Below are 23,658 nucleotides of genomic sequence, written 5' to 3' on the forward strand. Positions count from 1 at the left end.
AATTCAAGATTAATCTCAAAATTCTTTATGGACCTATACATGTGTTTATTCCTTGAATAACTGTTTTGATTCTTGTGTCTACAGACTCGTCTCTCATCTATTTGTTGACTCAGTTAATTTGGGCTTCTGTTCCAGATGATACAGATGTTCAGTATGTTCTAGACTCATATAGATAAAGTCATCCTAACACATAAACCCAGGTACCAGTTTCAGACCCAGAGATCAACATCTGACTACCCAGTTTGGAGAACCTAGAGATTTAAATTCCCTACTCATCATCAACTTCATCTATCCCTCTTCCTTCACCTTCCTTTTCCTTTTCCTTTTCTATAGTCATAACTCCTCCCTTCCTCCGTCCCTCCCTCCTCCCTTTTTCTGTCTGTCTGTCCTGCCCTCCTTCCCTCTCTCATTTCTTTCTTTCATTGGTTTTACGGTTTTCCTGTGTGTAGCCCTGGTCTGGCTGTCCTAGAACTTACTCTCTAGATCATGCTGGCCATGAACTCACAGAGATACGCCTACATGTGCATTCCAAATGCTGGAATTAAAGGCTTGTGCCACCACCACCCAGCTCTCTCTCCCTCCTTCTCTTCTTCCCCCTCTCTCTTTCTCTTTCATTCTCTCTAACACAAAACACAGCAACAAACCTGGAGTGTTATCTTTTTACACAGAGTTAAGAAGCTTTCTTATTTCATGACTTTGCAACTCCCAGCCCCTACCACACACAACAGCAAGAGAATGTATTAGAGTTGATTATAGGCTGTGATCTGAGTAATCCAACAATGGATGTCTCCTGACAGAGTGGCTAAGGATCTGACTCCTAGACAGCTGCCAGGTTTCAGGTTGTCTTGGAAGCTTGATAAAATAGATCTAACACAAACTAAAGTCTCAGGAACAAGATAAATAAACTCACCAGCGAAAGAGCGCAAGTGGACAGAAAGTAAAAGCTTTCTTTTTCCATATGTTTTTATATGGGCTGCCATCAGAAGTTGGACAAGATTCCCGGTGGGTCTTCTTACTTTAAATGATCAAACCAAGAAAAATCCCTCCAAGGTATGCTGATTAGGTTTTAGTTAATTCCAAATGTAGTCAAGTTGGCAAACAAGGTTAGCTATCACAAGATAAGTATATATAAGGAATTAAGAACCAGAAATCTCACTTCGGACCAGTCAGGGACAGAGGTGCTGTGCACAAGTTTTGTTAGGGAGAGAACATTGGCCCTGGACAAAGGGAGCACACGCATATTGATACAAAGCCTGTAACTTACAAGTGATGATGTCTTTGTTATGTGTTCCATACCCTGTATTGTTTCATTCAAAGTTGTAATTCTAAATATGATAACACAACAACTTCGCATTTTGTACCTGTACTGTGTATGCTTGAGTGCTCACTGACTTCCTTGAGTCTGCTCTGTGGGAAAGTGTAACCACAAGCCTCCCTGCTTTTGAAATGTATGTTTAAAAATTTAGACTACTTAGCTACAAAATACACTCAGATGCAAAACTCAATCTTGAGTTGGTCTGTTTGTCAACAAGCCTAATCTCTGTTCACCAAAGCTTCAAGAACCCCTATTGCCAGGGATCTATCTCTGACTGAGCCAGTCCATGGCACTCCTCCATTGCTGGTGGAAGCACAAATTTGTATATCTACTTTGAGAATCAATCTGATGCTTTCTCAGAAAACTGGGAATAGCTTTACCTCAAGACCTAGCTATGCCACTCCTGGGTATATACCCAAAAGATGCCCAACCATACAATAAGGACATTTGCTCAACTATGTTCATAGCAGCTTTATTAGTAATATCCAGAATCTGGAAACAGCCTAGATATCCCTCAACCAAAGAATGGATAAAAAACTGTGGTCCATTAATACAATAGGTTATTCCTCATCTATTAAAAACAAAGAACTTATGAAAATTTCAGGAAAGTTAATGGAACTAGAAAAGGGTCATGCTGCATGAGAAAATCCATACCCAGAAAGACACACATGGCATACATGCACTTATAAGTGGGTTTTAGCCATATAGTACAGGACAAACATACTACGGTGCACAAACGCAAAGAAGATAAGTAACAACGAGGATCTAAGGGAGCATGCTACATGCTCTCACTCATAAGAAGAAATAGAAAAGACAAAGGTAGTGGTTGAAGAGAGGGAACAAGGTAGGAGAAGGAGCACACAGAGATATGAGGATAGAGATCAGACTTGGGGAGAGCAGGGACAGGAGGATAAAAGACCTGTAGAGAAAAGAGAAACTGTGGGTGGGGGCATCTCTGTGACAATCGTGAGACATAGGGCAGGCTAGTTAGTCTCTTGGATGGATATGAGAGGGACTCTACCAAAGACTTTTAGTAGCAGGGGCCAAGGAGATGGAAGAGGACACTCCTAACTAGATAGGACTCCTATTGGAGGGAGGAGAAAACCAACTCACCTGTTACTGTTAATATATCAGTAAGGCCTAATAATGTTTATTATCAGGCCTATAGCTATTATTATGGTAGTATTTTCTAACCTGCTAGCAATCAATGAAACATAGACACCTATTATATTTTAAAATATTCTTTTTTTTTATTAATTTATTCTTGTTACATCTCAATGTTTATCCCATCCCTTGTATCCTCCCATTCCTCCCCCCCCCCCCCATTTTCCCATTATTCCCCTCCCCTGTGACTGTTCTAATTAACCGGGGGCAGGGCAGGTTATTAATCTCCTAAAGTACTTCCCATATTGGGCATATAGAATACCTGCCCCAATCCCATGCCATCTGCTTTTAATAATTTCTATGAAGCTACCTCCTACCCATAATTCTAAATACTTGTTAATTATCATCATCTGGGCCAAATCTCCATCCATGCTGGCCATGTGCTTTTTCTCCACCTAACCCATGGTGCAGCCTTCTTCTTCCTGCTCTTCTCTAGTCCCTCTTCCCAAGATTCTCTCTCTCCCAAAATTCCCCAAAAGCCAGGAATATCCTATTTGCTGTGCCCAGGTGTGGTAGCCCTTTTATTGGTCAAACAGGAAGTTCCTTAGGCGAGGTTACAAAGCAACCTTGGAGTATAGAGACAGCAAGCAGTAATTAGCATCAAAGTATATCTGACCAACCTCCAACATTGTCAATTCAAAATTTATCCTGCCTACAAGATGTACATGGATAATGATAAAAAGAGGAGAGATTGAGGGAATGTCCAACCAGTGCCTGGCCCAGGCCAATACCCATGTCATGGGAGAGAGCCAACCTTTGACATTATTAAGAGTACCCTGCTATGCTTGCAGACAAGAGCCTAGCAGAATTGACCTCTGGGAGGCTCCACTCAATAGTGGTTTGAAAAAGATGCTGAGACTCACAGGCAAACATTGGATGATGTGTAGGGAGTCTTATGGAAAATTGAGGGGGTGGGTGGGAGAAAAGGACCTGGAGGTGACAGGAGCCCCATTAGAAGATCAACAAAGACAACTAATCAGGGCCCATAGGGGCTTGATGAGACTGAATTACCAACCAAAGACCATGTATGGGCTAGACCTAGGCATCTACACAGAAGTAGCTGATGAACAGCTCTAGAAAGGGGAGCTGGGGCTGTCTCTGGCATGGACTATGTTGCCAAATTTTTTATTACTTCCCCCTATTGGGACTGTCTTGCCAGGCCACAGGGGAAGAAGATGTACTCAGTCCTGATGAGACTTGATGAGCTTGGGTGGATGGGAAGGGGGGCTCCCCTTTTTTGAGTAATAGGGAAGGGGAATAGGGAAAGGGAGGGAGGATGGGGCTGGGAGTAGAGTAGGGCTGGGGATACAATCAGAATGTAAAGTTAATTAAAAAATACATCACCACTCTATCATTCCTTCCTACCCTCAGGGCTAGTCCTCAAGTGGTTGCTAATCTTTCTCTTGAAAGCAATATGTATTAAATCAGAAATAGAATGACATATGCTTAAAGTTTAATTCATCATGTCAGTGAGTCTTCAACAATGAAAGTGCTCATCACAATGAATATGGTTGCATTACATAGTATTTCTTACTTTATTTTCCACATGCTCAAATTGATTACTTTAACTGTAATATGTGATGTAATTGGTCTTTGCATCTGTTGGATGAAAAATCCTACCCAAAAGGGATGCGATTAAGTTTATCTGGCACAGTAGGTTGATAGGCCCTTCACTCTGAGCGGTTGAAGCATACAGGGAAGGTGTGATAGCTATTCTTGGTTGTTAACTTGACTATATCTGGAATGAACTGAAACACCAAAAAACCCATGTGAGATTTCTGATTAACTGAAGTTAGAAGATCCAGTTTTAATCCAGATCTATGATTATGGGGTGCTGATATGTTGCAGGTCTAGAGCCGAATTATCCAAAGCAAGTTTTAATAACCAAATTGCTTTTTACTGTGAACCTCTGTATTTAACCTAACATCTTAGTGGCTACTATTTAAAACCCTTTATGGATTTGAGCTTCCACCAACCCATAGGCTAAGAATATCCTGATGAAGCCCACAGCAGGGATTTTATGTTTTGATCTGGCCTGCCTGCCTGAGTCCTACAGACAATTTTAAAAGACAATAAATTTTGTGAATTTCTTTGTTATGTTTCTAGAAAAACAGTATGAAATTATTACCATATTGTAGTGTTGTGTTTGGGACAAACAGAATTTGTGTTCTTTGTTCATGGTCACTCTCACATTTGAGTCCTAAATAAACTTTGTTTTATTCTTTTTGAATTGAGCATTGAGGTTTTATATCAACATAACCTAAGGGTGCCCATGTCTGATTCTTGTGTCTGTTTCTGCCAGTCTGTCTCTAACACTGCCACCCCCAGTCCTTCCTTCGGTTAACATGACTTCTTTCACTAGCCTTTACTGTTTTGACTGGCCTTCTTTGTATGCATTGAGAGAGCAAATTATCTCAGTTGTGTTTTAATTAACAAATAATGTTGTGGGGAAAGTTTTCTATGAGTACTGTAGATTAGATTAAGCTTTTTCATTTAATGAACATTGTACTGATGGAAGCTAGATTGCTTATTTAAAGCTCAGAAATTCATTTCTCCACCAATTATTTTATTTTCTCCATTGTCTTTTGCTATTTTGAAGATATAAACAATGTTCCCTTCTACCAGAAAAATATGTTTGAAAGGCAATCACATATTTGAAAATTGAGGCTACTATTTCCTGTCATCAGATTGAAGAACAATTGATATAGACTATTAAGGCTAATTGAGAAATGCTGAGAATATAGTTTATTAAAAACAGAGGATGCCTTTGTAAGTCATCAGAATATGTTTTTCATTTTGTTAGCACATGACATGAGGTGAGCCAATTAGATTTTAGAGGAACAAACTTTTCATTTCTTTCCCATGCATATCACCTATTATTTCAAAGTATTCAAAATGTACTTTCTCCAAGGATAAAATTTACTTACAAAGAAGAAATGTAGCTAAATGGATTTACTTAAGCTGCTATATTGTGGGGCTATTGGGAGTAAATAATATCAAGAAAAAAGTAATGCAGGATTTCATGAGCAAAATGATGGATCCAGGTGATGCAGAAGATTATCTTTCCTTAACCGAAGGAGTAATTGGCAAATCCCCAACCAAGAATTCATTAGGATGTATGCTTGAGGATATACTTGGCTATAAATTTTACAGAAAGCATGGTTTCTTTACATGTTGTCTTTATCCGGGATTCTGGAAGAAGGAAACCAAATTTTCCTTTATCACGTAGTTCAAAGGCAAATGTATGTTTGATGCCCAGGTCATAAGCCCAGTCTAAAGAAGAACCTGATGTAGGGTCTGCAAAACAAAATCAGTACATATTTCATTAAAGGTGTTGGAAAAACCTTGCTGTTTGAAGTTGCAGTTCTACCAGTCCCCATAGCCACTCTGAGTGGCCTCCAGCACTCTGTCTGACTCCATCTGGAGAGTGCTTTTAGACATAGATGCCCTTAACCACATTTGATATACGGCCCTTAACACAGCTTCCTGCTAGCTCGCCCCTCCCTGTGCCTATAGGATAATTGGGTACTGTGTTCCTGTTTGTGATAGGAGTATGCTGCCTAATGCAAAACAAGCATCCTTAAAGTGCCTGGTTCCAACCAATTATGAATGCCTATCCTGGAAGCCCCTATCCACTGCCCAAGGGCTATAGAGCCTTTGTTCTCCCTGATAAAAGTTGAACGATGTCCTAAAGTGGTTCCCTGGAGTGTTCAATCTCAGTTGTGCTTGTGGCCTTCCAGGCTCTGTGTCTTCTGGGCCTCTTGCCTTGGTGGGTTGGTGGCCAACAGCCCCACAGGGAAGAGAAGAACCACAAAAGGCAAGTACTGAGGGATTAAAAACAAAAGACATGGACATTGCTGCTGAGAAGATGGGGAGATGCTCAGTGGGTAATGTGCTTATAGTGCAAACATGAAGCCCTGTGCTTGGATTCTTAGTACCTATAAAAAAAAGCCAGACAAGGTGGTTCATGCCTGTATTGTCAGTGTTGAGAGGATCTACAGAGCTGGTTGACCACCCCGTCTAGCCAAATGGTGAGTTTTAGGTTTAGTGAGTGACCTTGTTTAAAAAAAAAAAAAAGCAATTAACCAGGGCCCAGAAAGGCTGGTGGAGACTGAAGCACTAAACAAGAACCATGCATGGATTGGAGCTTAGGATGTAGTCTTAATGTGGGTCCTCTAGTAAGGGGAGTGAGAGCTATTTCTGACATGGACTCTGTTGCCTGTGTTTTGATCTTTGGGGACTCCCTTGCCAGGCCACAGGGAAGAGGTTGTGTTCAGTCCTGATGCCCTGATGTGTCTTGATAAGCTGAGATCAGTGGGTGGGTGGGGCTCTTCTTTTCTGAGGAATAAGGGATGAGGTGGGACTGGATGGAGAAGATGCATGGGGCTACGACTGGGATGTAAAGTGAATAAATTAATAAAAAGCCCTTTAAACAAATAAATAAATAAGTAAGATATAGAACAATAGAGGCCAATCTTGGCCTCTGACCTACAGGCACACACACACACACATACACACACATACAGAGAGAGAGAGAGAGAGAGAGAGAGAGAGAGAGAGAGAGAGAGAGAGAGAGAGAGAGAGAGAGAGAGAGAGAGAGAGAGAGAAAGAGAAGTGAGAGAGAGAGAGAGAGAGAAAGAGAAGTGAGAGACAGAGAGAGAGACAGAGACACAGAGACTTAAAATTGCATGTATAGCCAGGCGTGATGTGCATGCCTTTAATCTAAGCACTCGGGAGGTAGAGGCTGGTGGATTTCTGTGAGTTCAAGGCCAGCCTGGTCTACAAAGTATTTCTAGGAAAGCCAGGGCTGTTACACAGAGAAATCCTGTCTCAAAAAATGTGAAAAATGCCCAGGGATCCCGCTCAAACTAAGGCACCAGCCAAGGACAACACAGGCAGTAAACTTTAAGCCCCTACCCAGATCTAGCCAATGGTCAGAATATTCTCCACAGTTGAGTGGAGCGTGGGATATGATTTTCTCACATACTCTGGTGCCTCACATTTGACCATGTCCCCTGGTGGCACTCAGAGGAAGGACAGCAGGTTGCCAAGAAGAGACCTGATACCCTATGAGCATATATAGGGGGAGGTAATCCCCCTCAGGAACAGTCATAGGGGAGGGGAATAATGGGAAAATGGGGGGGGGGGGGAAGAATGGGAGGATACAAGGAATGGGATAAACATTGAGATGTAACAAGAATAAATTCACAAAAAATAAAAAAAAATGTGAAAAATAATTGCATGTGTAAAATTAGTGGTAAAATTAATTATATGTATAGTTAATTAGAGTAATGACAAAATAGTGTAAATGATACAGAATGCATTTGTAATCTACCATATATTTTAAATATGAACTTTATTTAAATTTTTTAGTTTTTTCTTCTTTTTATTACATTTCAAAATTAGCATAGAAAGTGACTTCATTACGACATTTTAATACATATCTGTCCTTTCTCTTATTCATCTCCTTTTATTGCCATCCACTATCACCCCTTGCTCTTCTCTAATGAGCCTGTTCTTTCATTCAGATTGTCATTCCCTATGATTTAATGTCACATGAATTATTTTCTTTAAGTTATCTATTTTAAAGATGTATTTAACACTCTAATCCAAATTTTATATCAATTTTGTGAAGCTTTATTAAAGATGTAATTATTTGGTAAAACAAATGATTAAAGATATAAATATAGAGAAGTTCTCTCTCTCTGTGTATATATATTTATAGTCTATGAGCATACATGCTAAATAGGTAAAAGATTATACATAATATATAATATAGTATAAATGCATGTTTATGTTTTCCTTTATGTAACAGAATATTATTTTTGTATGTAAACTCATTGATATTTAAGGACACACTTAACTTATAGTAATATCTTAAGCTTGAAAATTAAGAATTTAAAGCATTTCTGAAGGAAAAAAGGAATATTTGGGTAGGAAGAGATACAGTTCAATTATTCGGAGCTACTTATGAAAGCTCTAATATGTTCAATGTACTTCACAAGGCCTAAGTAGGGTAATGGGCCCATCTAATCCCAGTAGTACAGAGGCTTAAAGAGGGCATAGTCTGAGGCCAGTATAAGCTACTTGGTAGGAGCTTATCTTAAACAAAAAAATAAACAAAATTAAATAACAACAACATAAAAAACAAACTACCTAACCAACCAACCAAACCTCAGACTAACAGATTTATTTGGTTTCAGAGAGAGCAGGCAAGACAAAGTTTCAAAGTTGCGTGTGGTTTAAGAATCTTGCAGTTTACAGGTGAAATGATGTGAAAAATGTTAGTGATATAAGTGAGTATACACCATTTGACTCTTTCTGCCTCTGGGTTAACTCACTCATTATGATCATTTCTAGTTCAATCCATTTGTCCACAAATTTCTGGAATTCCTTGTTTTTAATAGCTAAGTAGCATTCCATAGTGTAAATGTACCACAATTTCTTTATCCATTCTTCTACTGAGGGACACTTAGGCTGTTTCCAGGAACTGGATGTTATGAATAAGACTAGCCCAAGGGGCATGTCCAATGAGTGTCTTCACTTATCAGGAAAGTGGGACAGAGGGGAGGGCATCCTATTGGGACTCTAGATGAGAGAAGCATGGGAGAATGGGGAAATAGAAGGATCCAGGGGGTCCTAGAAACCTACAAGAAGAACATTATGATGGGTGGATCTGGGTCCAGGGGTCCTGCTCAAACTATGGCACCAGGCAAGGACAATACATGCAGTAAACTTCGAACCCCTACCCAGATCTAGCTAATAGATAGGACATTTGCCACAGTTGAGTGGAGAGTGGGGTATGACTTTCACACAAACTCTGGTGCCCCATATTTGACCACGTCCCCTGGATGGGGAGGCCTGGTGGCACTCAGAGGAAGGATAGCAGGCTACCAAGAAGAGACTTGATACCCTATGAACATATACAGGGGGAGGTAATCCCCCTCAGGAACAGTCAGAGGGGAGGGGAATAATGGGAAAATGGGAGGGAGGGAAGAATGGGAGGATACAAGGGATGGGATAACAATTGAGATGTAATATGAATAAATTAATAAAATATATTTGAAAAAAGAAAAATGTTAGTGAAAGCACACTGTGAATACACAGAGAAGGTACACCACTTGATAAGGATTTAAGTGAGAAACAGCATTGTGCTTGGTGAGCAGGGTGACACCTCATGTTCACACTTGTTGGATTCCATTTTCATGATGGAGACCCCATTACAGAACCAAAGAAAGAGAAATATCCAGATGGTGGTAGAAGTAAGGGCTTCTGGCAGGTAAATTCCAAGGATGGAAAAGTCAGGGGCATTTTATGGATCTGGGAGTTCTGTTTGAGCTGGAGTGAAATAAGCATCAGTGAGTGTGGAACCTTGTAAACTAGAAATGTTTTTTTGTTTGTTTTGTTTAATTTTAAGAAGCAATAGACACTTTTGTACTCTAAAGTACTTAATCTAGATTAAAAAGCCTGTATGGCAACTGGCAAGGACTATGAAGTAAAAGTCAGGGCTGAGATAGAGGTGTTTACCACCAGGAGTAGCAGTGGGGTGGTAGATGACATAATTTGACAAAAATGATTAGAATTTCAATTAGGGTGGTGGGGAAAATCTGCGTTGTTAATGAAAAATGAGTTAAAGTAGGAAAATGAGAGGGCCAAAGAAGAGAAAGGAAGCCTTATCTGGCCTTATTAAGAGGGCATCCAGGAAGAAAGCTGGGGAAGGTGATTTATTGACAAAGCATTATGGGTATAGGTGATGCACATATGCTTAGGATTATTTCTGAGTTGGTGAACTGATCTACTTATATTGACTAATGTTTATTTCATTTTGCTCTCAAATTTACTTTATTTGACATAGTTTTTTCCTTCATTTTGATTAGTTTGTATATTTTTTATTTCAGCCTGTGTAATTAGATTAGAAATAAGTTTCTTACAGGTAACACATTGATAAATTTCAATGAGTTTTCTCAAGTCTTTATATACATTTAATGTTAGATGGAACATTTTGGCTAATAATTATCAATTGCCATTAATTATTATATTATATAAAATATAAAACTACATATAAGTATATAACAATTATAACTATATAAAAGTATACAGTGCACTGCTGGTATACTCAGGTGATCAATTTAATTTTTTCTCAAGTCTCTGATGGGGTTGAAGACCAGATAGTTTAGTCTTACAGCTAAGCTTAGTTGTTTATGGGTTAAGATGTCTTTAGGTCTAGATAGATGTTTTAAGTTGATAATGATGAGATATGATAGATATTGGTTTACATTCAGAATTTTAGACACACCACGATAGAAAAGATGTTTCTTTAAGGCTGCCAAATACAAATAGCCAAAACACTAAGAATGTAAAATTTATATAATTCCTGATTGTTTCATGGTTCTTCTTGCTGTAGTAGTTTATTGTACATATGTGTAATAATGTGAGTTTATATGTAAAAAGTATTTAATAGGGCTGGAGAGATGGCCCAGAAGTTAAGAGCACTGGTTGCTCTTCCAGAGGTCCTGAGTTCAATTCCCAGCAGCCACATGGTGACTCACAACCATCTGAAATGGAATTTGATCACTTCCTCCGGTGTGCATGAAACAGCACTCATAAGCATAAAATAAATAAATGTTTAAAGATATTTACTAAAAAATATCAAAGAATTATAAAATACTTAATAATAAATTATTGTTAAATAAAATATTCTTTTGGTAATAATTTAAAGGAAGATCTGCAGGTAATAAGTTCTCTGTTTTCTGGGTCAATTTCCCCTTTTGCTTATGTTTAGAACTGAAGCTTGCTAGTTCTTTCATTTCAGTTAACTGAAATTACATTTAAAAAAATTGTCATAGTTTCAAATGGAAAATAGTAAAAAGCCTGTTTTTGCATAAGTTTGGGCATACTTTTCAGTGAACAAGTTTATAGGAATTAATTCTACTCTTGTTCTATGTCCTGCCTGCATTGTGGTGTTAGAGGCTCTGAGCTGACTAATTTATATGCACATAATGTTAGCATTTGGGTGATCTGCTGAAGAAAGACCCCCAAGGCAGTATGCAAAAACAAAGAGTGTTTTCATTCTAGCGTGCTGGTAGGATTGCCTCTCTCCTCTAGAGTGCGATCCCAAAATGAGCATGCAGACTCAATTTATAGACAGTTGGAGGGATCTGTGATGACAGAATTGAGAGTCAGAGTGTACGAGGGGATTTGGGACTGACTGTTTGTCTGGTTATTGGGGACTTTTGAGTGACTGAAGTTTTGGCTCTTACACAGGAGTTGGCCTTTAATTTGATTGCATGGGGCCAGCTGTGTTATTTACCAAGGCTATGAAGTAATAAAAGCATGGTAACTAGTCATTTTGTTCTATAAGCTGATTAGCTGCCCATGAGCTGTCCATACTTGTGATTTTTCCAGGAATTGTTAGAACCTTGGCCTAGTTAGGCAGAATGAAAACCTGAACCTGTCATGGAGTTGGTCTAGTCAAGCAACTTGGGTCTAGTCCCTTCAGTACTAACTTATAACTATAACTCCTATTAATTTTTTATTTTATTAAAACCAGATCTTTTTCTTACATAATATATTCCGATGACATTTTTCCCTCCCTCGACTTTCCTAAGTTTCTCTCCACCTCTTCTCCCATTTGGATGTACTCCCTTTCTGTCTCTCATTAGAAAAAATAATCAGGCTTCTAAGGGATAAACAAAACAAAACAAAAAACAAAACAAAAACCATCACATTGGAGTTGGACCAGAGAAACGGAGGGAAAAATAGCTCAAGAGAAGGGACAAGACTCAGAGTTCACATACTCAGTAATCTCATAAAAACACTAACATGGAAGCTGTAATCTATACACAGAGGACCTGATGCAGACAAGTGATGTTCCTGTGCATGCTGCCTCAGTCTCTGTGAGTTCATATGAACTTTGCTTTTATTGATTTAGGAGGCCTGTTTTCTTGATGTCCTCCATGCCCTTTGGCTCTTGCACTCTTCTGGCCTCCTTTTCTTCAGGGTTTCTTGGGTCCTGAGGGGAGGGGTTTGATAGGGACATCCTGATAACTATAACTATTGGCGTAACAGAGGAAATTATCTGTATCCACGCAGTCCAGTCTTTGGCAAAAAAATCAAATGATGTCCTTGAAACTAGAAAAGCTTGGATAGTCACAAAAACCAAATAAAGAAAACAATATGCACAGCAATGAGGGCTTTGGCTTTGTTATAACACTGACTTTGTCATCTTCTGCTGTTACTTGTAACTGGTAGGTAATATTTGCTCACATTTTGTGAGAATTAATTTAGATCATGAGAGTCAAGTGCTAAGCCAAGTGACCAGCTTGTGAGTCAATGAACAACTACAGATAATGTTTAGAACACAGTCTGAGACTTGGCAAATTACATCCTCCTGTTTTTGAGAATAAGGGTTTATATACGAACATAACCATGCTCATTTTTAATTTATCATCTGTGGCTGCTTTTGAATTATAATGCCCCAGTTAAATAGTCACAATAGAGGTCGTTTTGGCATTAAAGTCTAAACAAATAACTGACCTTGTAAAATGTTTTCTGATTCCATGTTGAAGAAATAAGAGGTAAGAAAGTCAATCTAAGTAAAATTTAAGTAAAAAATCAAACAAGGGTGAAAGTCTATAATATACTTAAAAATCAGAAATGGTGGTGAGAATATAAGCAATAGAAGCAAACTTAAATCTTATCATTTTTCCTACACTACCACATATATTCATTTGCCTATAGCAGGAAGAACTGATCAAAGAGATGAAAGAATATGAGTCCATGCCTAAAATGACCATAACACATCACACACCTAGATTAGTGGAAAGACACTACTAGAATATAGAAAAGCTCAAAAAAGAGAAAATTCAATTTATATTAAATAGATGAAACTAGATGTGGCCCCTGCCTCAACTAATTCCTGTTAGTTCTGCTGTAGATGAAACATTGGTGTTGGAGAATAGGGAGATAGATGAATTAAGCTGTAAACTTCTGTTGATTTAATAATTTATTTTAATTTTATAGCCTTGTTAAAGGTCACTTTAATTTGTTTAAAAAACCCAAAACAGTAAGAATGTAACATTTATATAATTCCTGATTTTGTCATGGTTCTTCTCGCTATAGGTAATCTATTGTATATATGTGTAGTGATATAAATGTATATGTAAAAAAAAATTAAAAAAAAACTTTCCTATCTTGGGAGATAAATACACTATTTCCTTTAGTATTTAATGCAAAATCCTCTGTAAGAGCTGGTCTTTATAATCTACATGATATTATATATATATATATATATCACATAAGATTAAGGAAATAGTCACACAGTAAAGGACAGAAAAAACTTACATATTGTTGATGCGATTGAGCCGTAGATGTAACGGGTTTCATATCTAGTTGAGAGAACGTCAGTGGCAATCCTTGCAACCTTGAGCTGGACAGGAAAATGTGAGGTGATTACAGAATGCTATATGAATACAATACATTCATTATGAGTTAAAATCAATTTTAAGGGTTTTAGCATTTGAAGATCAAAATAAGATAAGTGGCTAGGTAAAAAACCACTGTTAATGAATTATGTTGTGTTCTATCTATCTCTCTGTACCTTGCTTTCTCAAAAAGTTTGAAGACTTATTTATTTATTTATTTATTTATTTCTGTAAATGGATATTTGAATGGATGTATAAGTACCATATGGTTGCTTAGTGCTCATGAATGCCAGAAGGAGGCAACAAATTTCCTGGAACTGAAATTACAAATGGTTGTGATCTGTCATGTGGGTGTTGAGAATCAAACCTCAGTCATCTGCAAGAACAAGTGCTCTACATGGCTAAGCCATCTTTCCAGACTGGTGTGTCTTTTCTTTCAGACTCCTTTTGGCTTCTTGTTTTTGACCGTGTTCTCCCATTCTTTCCTCTGTAATAGGTCTATTACTGATAGAGAACTTGCTCTACTTGTGATAAGAGAAGAAAGGTGCTTGATTCATTTTTGTTTTAATTTTCATTGATTGTGCAGGTGTGTGTGTGTGTGTGTGTGTGTGTGTGTGTGTGAGCACACTACTTTGGATTTAACATAGGACACTGCATGTTAGTCAAACACTAAACTACATGTCCAGTTTTCTTTTTTTCATCTTTAAAATGGTTCTGGTATATTAGAGTTTCTTTTCTAGGGTGGTCTTTAGCATATTTAATCAATTGTTTGTGATAGGACAGTAGTTGTTGGAGTGAACGTTAATTAATTTATCTTCTAATATATTTGTATTCTGAATGAATATTTTTCCATTGCTATGGATAAATTTATATAATTAAGAAATGTTTTTATTTAACATATAAAACTCTCAACTTACACAGAAAGGCTTGTTCTGCGTACCATCCTTCCTAACAGTATGCAACTGTCTTGGTTTAACTGTACAAATTAGTCAACTCATGGTTCAGATTCTTAGCTAGATTGGATCATAAGCAAAAATGTGGTCACATAATTTCCTTTATGTATATATGTGGGTGAAATTAATGGCTGCTTAACATCCTGGATTTAGTTAACATTAAATGTTACTGTGATGAATATAATTGAGTGATGTTAAGATAAAAATTATGACCTATTTTTTTATAAGTTGATTTTGGAAGCACCTGAGTCACCTTTTTTCCCTGGTATCTAAAATGTAACAACTTCATGTGATGGCAAATTGTAATTCTAGGTTTTGGGAAGCTGAGATAGGGGAAATAGTGAGTTTGAAGTTAGACTGGGTCACACAGTGAGTTCAAGAGTAGCCTGAATTACATAGTAAGATCCTGTTTTTTATAAACAAACAGACAAACAAAAAACTGAAACCATTTTTAGCACAACTCAAAGTTAAACAACAACAACAACAACAGACTGAACATCAATGGTGTTGTCAATGTACACACCATAGATTTTTATTTTTTAACATACCAGGTCCTGGTAGTTGGGTGGCAGTTTGGATGTGTAGCCATAAGGTAATAATAGCAGTTGAGAATAGGAATGGAAGGTGATATAAGCCTTTATTGAGTTCAGATGGCTTCGAATGAAGTTAGTGACAGCTTTGGTCTCTTTCTCAGACTCCGGTGCAGGGCCTCTGTAGACATCCGAGCATGGCTTGTTGGTGTTTGGAGAAGCTACAGAAGAAATGTGTATAATATCATAATATGCTGTCTACTAGCATCTCTTTGCCTCTCGTGATGTGCGTCTCCTTTTGCAGAGCCACTAGCGGCTTTGTGCACACATTTCTCAGACTGACTGTGGGAGTATTCTTAGCCTTATTTACCCTCCCTTTCCAGGTCATAGTAAAGCAGATCACAACCATCCCAAGTCTTAGAACTAGATCCATCCCAGTTCTGATTCAGCCCCAGCTCTGACTCTTGAAGAACTGCTATAAACCCCCTGTCTTGAGCCTGAGTTTCTTCAGGTTCTCTCAGGAGGATTTTCCTGATTAGGGTTAGCTGTGCTATTTCAACATTAACTGTGGTAGAATAGAGTTACAAGGTATGGTGACTGTTTTAAAACTAAATTGGGCAGAGAAGAAATGCACAAATTGAGGCAGAAGTATGAACATTATATTCCTATTAAAGTTTTTACTGCCCCCCTTTCCCAAATGTTTCTTTGTTAAGCATCTGAAGAATTATTACTTGTATATTTATTGGTTGTAACCACTGGTCTTTCTTACTTCTATCAGATGAGGAAAAGGAAGGACACAAGATCACACCAGATTACCTGACTTTGGAATATCTGTTTTTTTCTTTTTTAATAGATACATATCATCTTTTCCCCACTTCCTCCCACAGAAACCCTTCATAACGTTCCTAGGGTATAGGGGATTATGTTCCATCTAACAGATAAGGAAGTCAGCACTCACTCAGGGGATCTCTATTTCTGCTGAAATAAGTAGGTGTTTTTTTTTTTTCTTTCTTTCTTTCTTTCTTTCTTTCTTTCTTTCTTTCTTTCTTTTTTTTTTGTTTTGTTTGAGACAGGGTTTTCTCTGTGTGCCTCAGGTGTCCTGGACTCACTTTGTAGACCAGGCTGACCTTGAACTCACAGAGACCACCTGCCTCTGCCTCCCTGAGTACTAGGAACAAAGCCATGTTCTTGACACCAAATCTGCAACTCACAGTCCCAAGAGACATCAAAGTTTCTGTTGAGGTCAGTGCCAATACAGGTGGAATTTTGATTCTTGGAGCGGTTTTTTCTCCACATTCGGTTCTGTCGGAAGGGACAACAGAGTGTATGGACATTGTCAATTGCACTTTTCATTATTACCACCTCAGATTCTCCCCTATAGGTGTCTTCAAGGATATTTGAAATCTCTATAGTCAACTCAAGCTCCCTTTTTAAAAAGAAAAGTTTTTTCTTATAATTTCTAATATTTTTAGGTACATAATTTTTAACCTTAATGTTTTAAGTAGTGATGAAAATTTTCAATAAGTTTAAAAATGGGTGATTAGTTTTATGTATTAAAAAATGACTATTACATTCCTCAAAAAGCAGTAAAATGTTCATATTATTTTAGAGGCACCATACAATCAGAACATCACAATTGATCAGTGGGCAGAACATAAGAAATATGGGCATGAAGTCCAGTCCCCAACTGAGGAGCTACTGACATTTGGTTGCTGCTGGGAGAGGGAGAGTATTTTTTTCTTGTTTAATGGAGTGATATTGCGTATATCAAGCCCTGTGATCATCAGTAGTCACCTAACAGAAAGTGAATTTCATTTTTTTTTTTTTTTTGTCCTTAAGAGAGAGAGAAAACATGAAATTGGGTGAGTAGGGAGATGGGGGTGGATCAGGGAATTTTTGAAAAGGGAATGAATAAGACCAAGATATACTGTATAAAATTCTCAATAATTAAATAAAAACATTATTTTTCAAAATTAAAAATATATTTCTCTGAATTGGAATTAAATAGTTATGCAAATATTAAAACTAATAAGTAACAATAAATGTGCATTAAATACACTGACTAATATATTACTTAAGTGCAGCAATAGTATATAGAGTGGTACCTGTTTCCATGACCAAATATACCCATCTACATTGAACACAGGCAGAATGTAAAAATTCATCCGGTCCAAAAGTTTGGTCATGATTTTGTTTTTTCCATAACTCTTGGCTGCCTAGAGGAGACAGGAAGTTGGGTTAGTATGCAAAGCTAGGTGCTATTCATCATAGCTGCCACTCTTTGAGTTGTTTTCCAAGGTTAAGTGACTTTAAACCTTTTCAAAGGTACACATAAATAAATGGCTTATACATATTACGGGGGAAAACACTTATTGAATTCAGGGCATGAACTGAAATGAACATTACTTAAAGGTTCATTGAATTATCAAGACTTAAATCTGCCAGATGTATAACAAGATATATAGAAGAAATAAAGTAAAGTGCAGATTAATAGCACCAGGTACCTGATGGGCTCATTCTCTCATGTTCCTTTTAAGTAAATAAAAACCAAGTCTGTGAGTTCAGGGAGATAGGAGCACTGGAGAGGGTTCATGGCATTTATCAATGGATTAAAGAAAAAACTTTTAGTGCTGAATATTAAATATGTACTCTACTACATGTGTATGTGTGTGCTGGTTTACCTATATGCACCTGTGAGTGAGGGTCAGAGGGAGACAGAGGGTTCAGGTGATTTCCTTAATTTCTCTTTATTCTCACTGAATATGAGCCTTAAGAATTTGGCTAGAGTCACTGCCATCAGGATTCAGAGGTCCTTTGTCTCTACCCCTCCCTAGTTCCCTACTAGTGCTAGGATTACAGACATGTGCTTTGCCTAGCATTTTTACATAGACGCAGAGGGTTGAATTCAGGTCCCTTGCCTGTACAGGTAGCCCTTTACTGACTCAGTCACCTCTCTGGCTAGGAAACCAAATTAATAAAAATTTCTGGCAGTGGTATATGTTTCCTAGCAGTCACAAAATACTGGGTTCCCTTGCCAGTAATCATGATAAAATAAAAATTTAAACGTCACAAATTTAGAAGTTGGCCTGTCAGTGTTTTTATTCTCTGTAAATTCCTTGAATTATCTGAGCTTTCTGTGGCTATCTCTGCCAAGACAGGGTAAGCAAGTCCTCAATAGTTTCTATCTTGCAAATATATTTTCAGATATATTGGGCCAGAAGGTTGAAGATGATGCTCTAACTTTATAAAGAGTGTTGGGTGACTGTTCAGGCAGTAAACTGTCTCAGTCACTTTTCCACTTTGGAAGCTGCCAACCTGCACTCCGGCTTCTCTCAGGTACATAAGTTTTATCCCTTCTCAAGTCTCTGATGGGTTTGAAGACCAGATGTTTAGTCTTTCAATTAAGCTTAGTAGGTTAAGGGTTAAGATGTTTTTAGATCAAGATAGGTATTTTAAGTTAATAGAGATGAGATATGATAGATATTAATCTCCATTCAGAAATTTGGGCTCAACAAGATAGGAAAGATGTTTGCTTCAAGTTTGCCAAATACAAATAGCCATGTCACTATGAATGTAACATTTATATAATTCCTGATTGTCTCGTGGTCTTCCTGCTGTATGTAGTTTATTTTACTCATGTATAATAATATAAATGTATATGTTAAAAGAAACATAATAAATTTTTTCTTCAAAAATATTTCAAAAACAAACCAAAACAAATTCCCTCCTCATTCTTGGAAAAATTCTCCTAGGAATACCTGTGTTAAAAACAAAATGTGTGTGTATGATTTGGGGGTGGAGGGAAGGATGGAAAGAGGGAGGGAAGGAGAGAAGGAGAGAGTGAGTGAGTGAGAGAGAGAGAGAGAGAGAGAGAGAGAGAGAGAGAGAGAGAGAGAGAGAGAGAGAGAGAGACTGACTCACTATGCAGACCAGAATGGCCTCAATCCAGTCTTCCTGCCTGCCCCAGCTGTCCCAGTGATGTGATTACAGGTATATAGAAAATTTCTTGCTGTCATAATGTTTATTTCTCCTTTGTAGGTTAAGGTGAGTTTTTGGCCTTTAGTTGGGAAGGGGAAATAACCAAAGCTATAAGCCAATACTCTGCAGCATCTTTCCTAGTGAACATATCTGTGGCTCAACAACCATTGCTGTGGGTGTTCAAAAAGTCTAAGTGACAGAATTGGTAGAGAAAATTAAAAGTAGATGGGTCAGAATAAATTAGCAATAGATATTCAGAAACATGTGAACCAGATATATTTTTATAAGACATGTTTATTTCTCAGTTGAAAGGAAATTAAATAGGAAAATTCCAAGTTCTTGCATGACCAATGAAATATGTAAAGCAAAATTATATACATTTATTTCTGAGTTTATTAAAGAAAATTAAACTTGCAGGCTATAACATAAAAGGGACATCAGATTTTTACCTATTTAGCTTCAAGATAAAAGTCAGTTGCTTTCACTACCATAACCTCTCAGGTAGAGTTTAAGGAGTTTGAAGGAAGATGTAATTTCTATAAAAACTTCAGAAACAAATAAAATTACGGGAATGAGTTTTATATGAATGAGTCTTATACCAAGATGAGACCTGATAGGCTATGACCATATGGTGGGGGAGGATGTCTCCTTCTGTCACAGATCTAGGGGAGGAGAATAGGATGAAAGAGGGAGGGAGGGAGGAACAGGAGGATACAAGTGAAGGGATAACAATTGAGATGTAACCTGGATAAATTAATAAAAGAACGAATACAACTTCTCTAATTAGGTGGAATGCTACACATTTGGAAAGGATGTTGCCAGTCAGTAAAGAACTGGGAACTACTCACAGAGATGTTGATTGTTATACGTTCACTTACCTGATAGACAAACCACTGACAGAAAGCTGGGGAGATCCATTCGCGGGCATGAATGCCACAGTCCATAAAGATAGCCTTTCTTTCTCCATCTTTTTTTCCAATCTATTAAAATAAGGATTACTTTGCACTAGCTCAAATATTAGTCCCTTGTCATTCAATAGTTCAATTTCTCAAACAACGATTTTCCTTGTCTGTTGTTGAACGTGGACCAGGGAAGATCGTGGCAGCTATCCAGTCTGTTCATAATGCTTCTGATAAAGGATATTAGTTTTCTTCCAAGTTTCAGAGCTGCTTTTAGGTTTGTTTTTTTGTCTGGTTTTATTTTTAACCAAAACAAAATGAAAAACAGCACAGTCTGGGGCTGGGGAGATAGCTCAGCAGTTAAAGTATTTGCTGCTCTTGCAGAGGGCCTGAGTTCTATTCCCAGCACTTATATTAGTGGCTCACAACTGCCTGGAACTCCTTCTCCAGGGCAATTGATTCCTCCTTTTGCCTCCTTTGGTACTCATGTGTACACATTCACATGCAGATGTACATATAAATACATTCTTAATAGATACAATACATCTTCAAAAACACAATCTAGTCATTGAAAAGGCTCAGTGGACAAAGGCATGTATTGCTCAGTTATTAAGACCCACATGATAGAAGGAGAGAATGGACTCCTCAAGTTGTCCTCTGACATCCACATGTGCCTTACCATGCATGCATACACACACACACACACACACACACACACACACACACACACACACACACACTAATAAAAATGGGAAGCCCACAGCCTGTTCTTGGGCAGGATGCCATATGCATTCCTGTAATCCCAGCACTTCTGAGTTTCAGGTCAGCCTGGGCTGTGTAGCAAACTAAAATCTGTGTCAAAAAATATACAAGTTCCTTCAAAAATAAAATAGCAACCTCACTATCAATTGCCTTTTTTATGCTGTTGTTAATGTTCTGTGTTGAAATAAGGACTGTAAAGATAACTTTTAAACTGGAAGTGCTTAGCCTGGAGTGAGACCTGGCACTGTATGTAGAGTGGGGTGCGGGACCAGCACCTGCTATTGCTTTTCTATTAAGTGGAGTTCAGATTTGGTTGGGATGGTTGGAGACATGTAGTGAATGGAGATATAGGATGTGAATGCTTTCCCACTTATTAAGGAGCTGCACAGGGAGCAGAATCTTTGTGATTATGTCGTCTGGCAGCAGTAGAAGGGTGATCCCTCATTGAACCTGGCTCTGACACGTCAATTGCTGCTCTGATGGCACACATGTATGATATTTAACTTTCCCATCACGATATGCATTCACCCATTTCATGCCATGTTAAAGGAGTTGGAAAAAGTGTGTAGACAAGGACTGCAGGCTGCATTGTAACACAGCCCCTCTGTGAAATAGGGTTACTGATTATGCAATCTCTAGCAGATATTTTTTTTCATTGCATAGAAGATTGTTATCATTTATAATGTTGAATTGACATCCAGAGTTTAAATATTCCAACAGTAACATGTTTTCCAATGCCAAATTTAGTTCAGCTGCCACAAGGTGAGTTTTAAATCCGTGCTTTAAAATAACAAATTAATTAACGGTTCTTCAATTGTTTTTACCTTGAGTACATATAATGGATTATCTTCAACAGTTGATCCAATTTTAATTCTGGAGATCATTTCAGGATGTTTCCCTACCATTTTTTCAGTCCAAGAAACAATCTTAAGAACAAAATCAAATTTGAACAATTAAAATAAAGGAAAATTGCATAACAACCCAGGGAGAAAGCCATTTAAGAGGACCATAATAGGCGTTGTACTTCATACCTTGTCCCAGTCGTTATATTTTGCATAACTGTGCCTGCCTGCAATTTCATCTTTCACATCAAATTGCTTCTCTATCTCTTCTTGTAGGTCATGTATCAGAATTCTGTTTGACAGAAAAATGATAAAACACATTTATCACAGGAACATTTTATCATAGAAGAGAGAACATTTTATCTTTCATTTGCAGGAGTTTCCTCTCTTTTATCTGGAATAAAGCCCACTTCCTCATTGCTCTGCCCTAGGCATCTCCTTTGTACAAGCCATTGAATGGCTTCTGATACCTCATCTATTTGAGCTGTGCTGACTGTCATGAGAGTTCTGGACTCATCCTGCTATCCAGAACTTAAAACAACTTTGTCCAGAAGTAGAGATTATGGTAAATGTACATTATGCATAACTTTTGAAGAATTTATATGTAAAATATTGCACTAAAAGTCTTATGTTGTTTAAGTGACTAGATAATAGCATTTGAGATACATATAGTTAAATAAAATTAATTACATCTATTGCCTTTTTCCTTTCCAAAGGAATACTAGCATATTTGAAATCATAGACCTGACTTATACTGTACATCATAATGCTCCTTTCCTTCCCCCAATGCACACATATGCACAAATCTATAGAACAGATTTTTATTATTTTACCCTTTGAAATTTGGGGGAAAACATGCATAACAACAATGATGATAATAAAACTAGGAACTCAGCACTTAACACAAGCAAAATTATTTCTCCAAACTTTCATTAACATTGAGTCACTTTATCTTCACAAGAGATTTTTCAATATCATTTTACTGAAAAAAACATGAAGCCCATTGTAGTGAAATATCTTGTCTAATGATAGAGCTTGAATATGGCTAGGGTGCTTTTGAAAAGGTGGAAAAAAAAGTCAGAAAAGGTTACTGGGATGGTGACACTGTTGGGGTCAAAGAGTTTATACCTCCACTTTTAATTTTCATCTTGAGCCAACCTATCTTACTATTTCAAGATCTTATAGATTGGAGACTGACTGGCTCCCTGAGGTCTGCCTGTGTTTAATTTTCAGCTCTGACCTCTTTCCCGAACTTTCCCCAAACACATCAAATTTCCTGCCCTTCATTTTTCTCTTGAACTCTGTTCTAAATTATTTAATATGGGCCAAATTCTGCTTTATATATGTTATTAATCCTGTTACTATTATCACTATTTAACTAATGAGAAAATTCTTGCTCAGAAAAATGACATAATTATAGTTCGTAATTTTTTAACGTTTATTTGTTTATTTTGTGTGTGTGTGTGCACATGTGTGCATGTGTGCATGCGTGTGTGCATGCATGTGTGTATGTGCACATGGGTGTAGGTCAAGGGTAAGTCTCATTTGTCAGGTCTGTCCTCAACTCAGATAGTCAGACTCATCAGCAGTCTGCCCTTACCAGTCTAACCATGTTACCAGCCATGCAGTTAAAATGCCTTTTTATTTGGAGTGGTGATCTAGAATCCAAAATGCTTTAGCTTTATTTCAAAAGTGCTATTTTTATTACGCACACAAATATTTTTACTGTGTTTTTCTTGTTGTTTCTGGATTTATTTACTACCCAGGCACTTGAACATATTTTTGAACTCAT

At 37.6% G+C, this 23,658-nt stretch overlaps 2 protein-coding genes across 2 annotated transcripts in view; one reads left to right on the forward strand and one right to left on the reverse strand.

Annotated features, from left to right (window-relative positions):
- The window catches only part of Hltf (helicase like transcription factor), a 674,625-nt gene that overhangs the window by 157,994 nt on the left and 492,973 nt on the right, over nt 1–23,658 (forward strand). The gene's annotated exons all lie outside the window — the stretch shown is intronic.
- The window catches only part of Cpa3 (carboxypeptidase A3), a 28,343-nt gene continuing 9,883 nt past the window's right edge, over nt 5,199–23,658 (reverse strand). Inside the window, exons 4-11 of the mRNA XM_051157742.1 lie at nt 22,056–22,158; nt 21,849–21,950; nt 20,242–20,343; nt 17,491–17,601; nt 16,597–16,687; nt 15,404–15,606; nt 13,823–13,907; nt 5,199–5,776 (exon numbers count right to left, since the gene is read on the reverse strand). Coding sequence (XP_051013699.1) covers nt 5,589–5,776; nt 13,823–13,907; nt 15,404–15,606; nt 16,597–16,687; nt 17,491–17,601; nt 20,242–20,343; nt 21,849–21,950; nt 22,056–22,158 — 985 coding nt within the window. The 3' untranslated portion in view covers nt 5,199–5,588. The remainder of the gene's footprint in view (nt 5,777–13,822; nt 13,908–15,403; nt 15,607–16,596; nt 16,688–17,490; nt 17,602–20,241; nt 20,344–21,848; nt 21,951–22,055; nt 22,159–23,658) is intronic.

The sequence above is a fragment of the Acomys russatus genome, chromosome 15 (genome assembly GCF_903995435.1).
Source record: "Acomys russatus chromosome 15, mAcoRus1.1, whole genome shotgun sequence".
In the NCBI taxonomy this organism is placed as follows: Eukaryota; Metazoa; Chordata; class Mammalia; order Rodentia; family Muridae; genus Acomys; species Acomys russatus.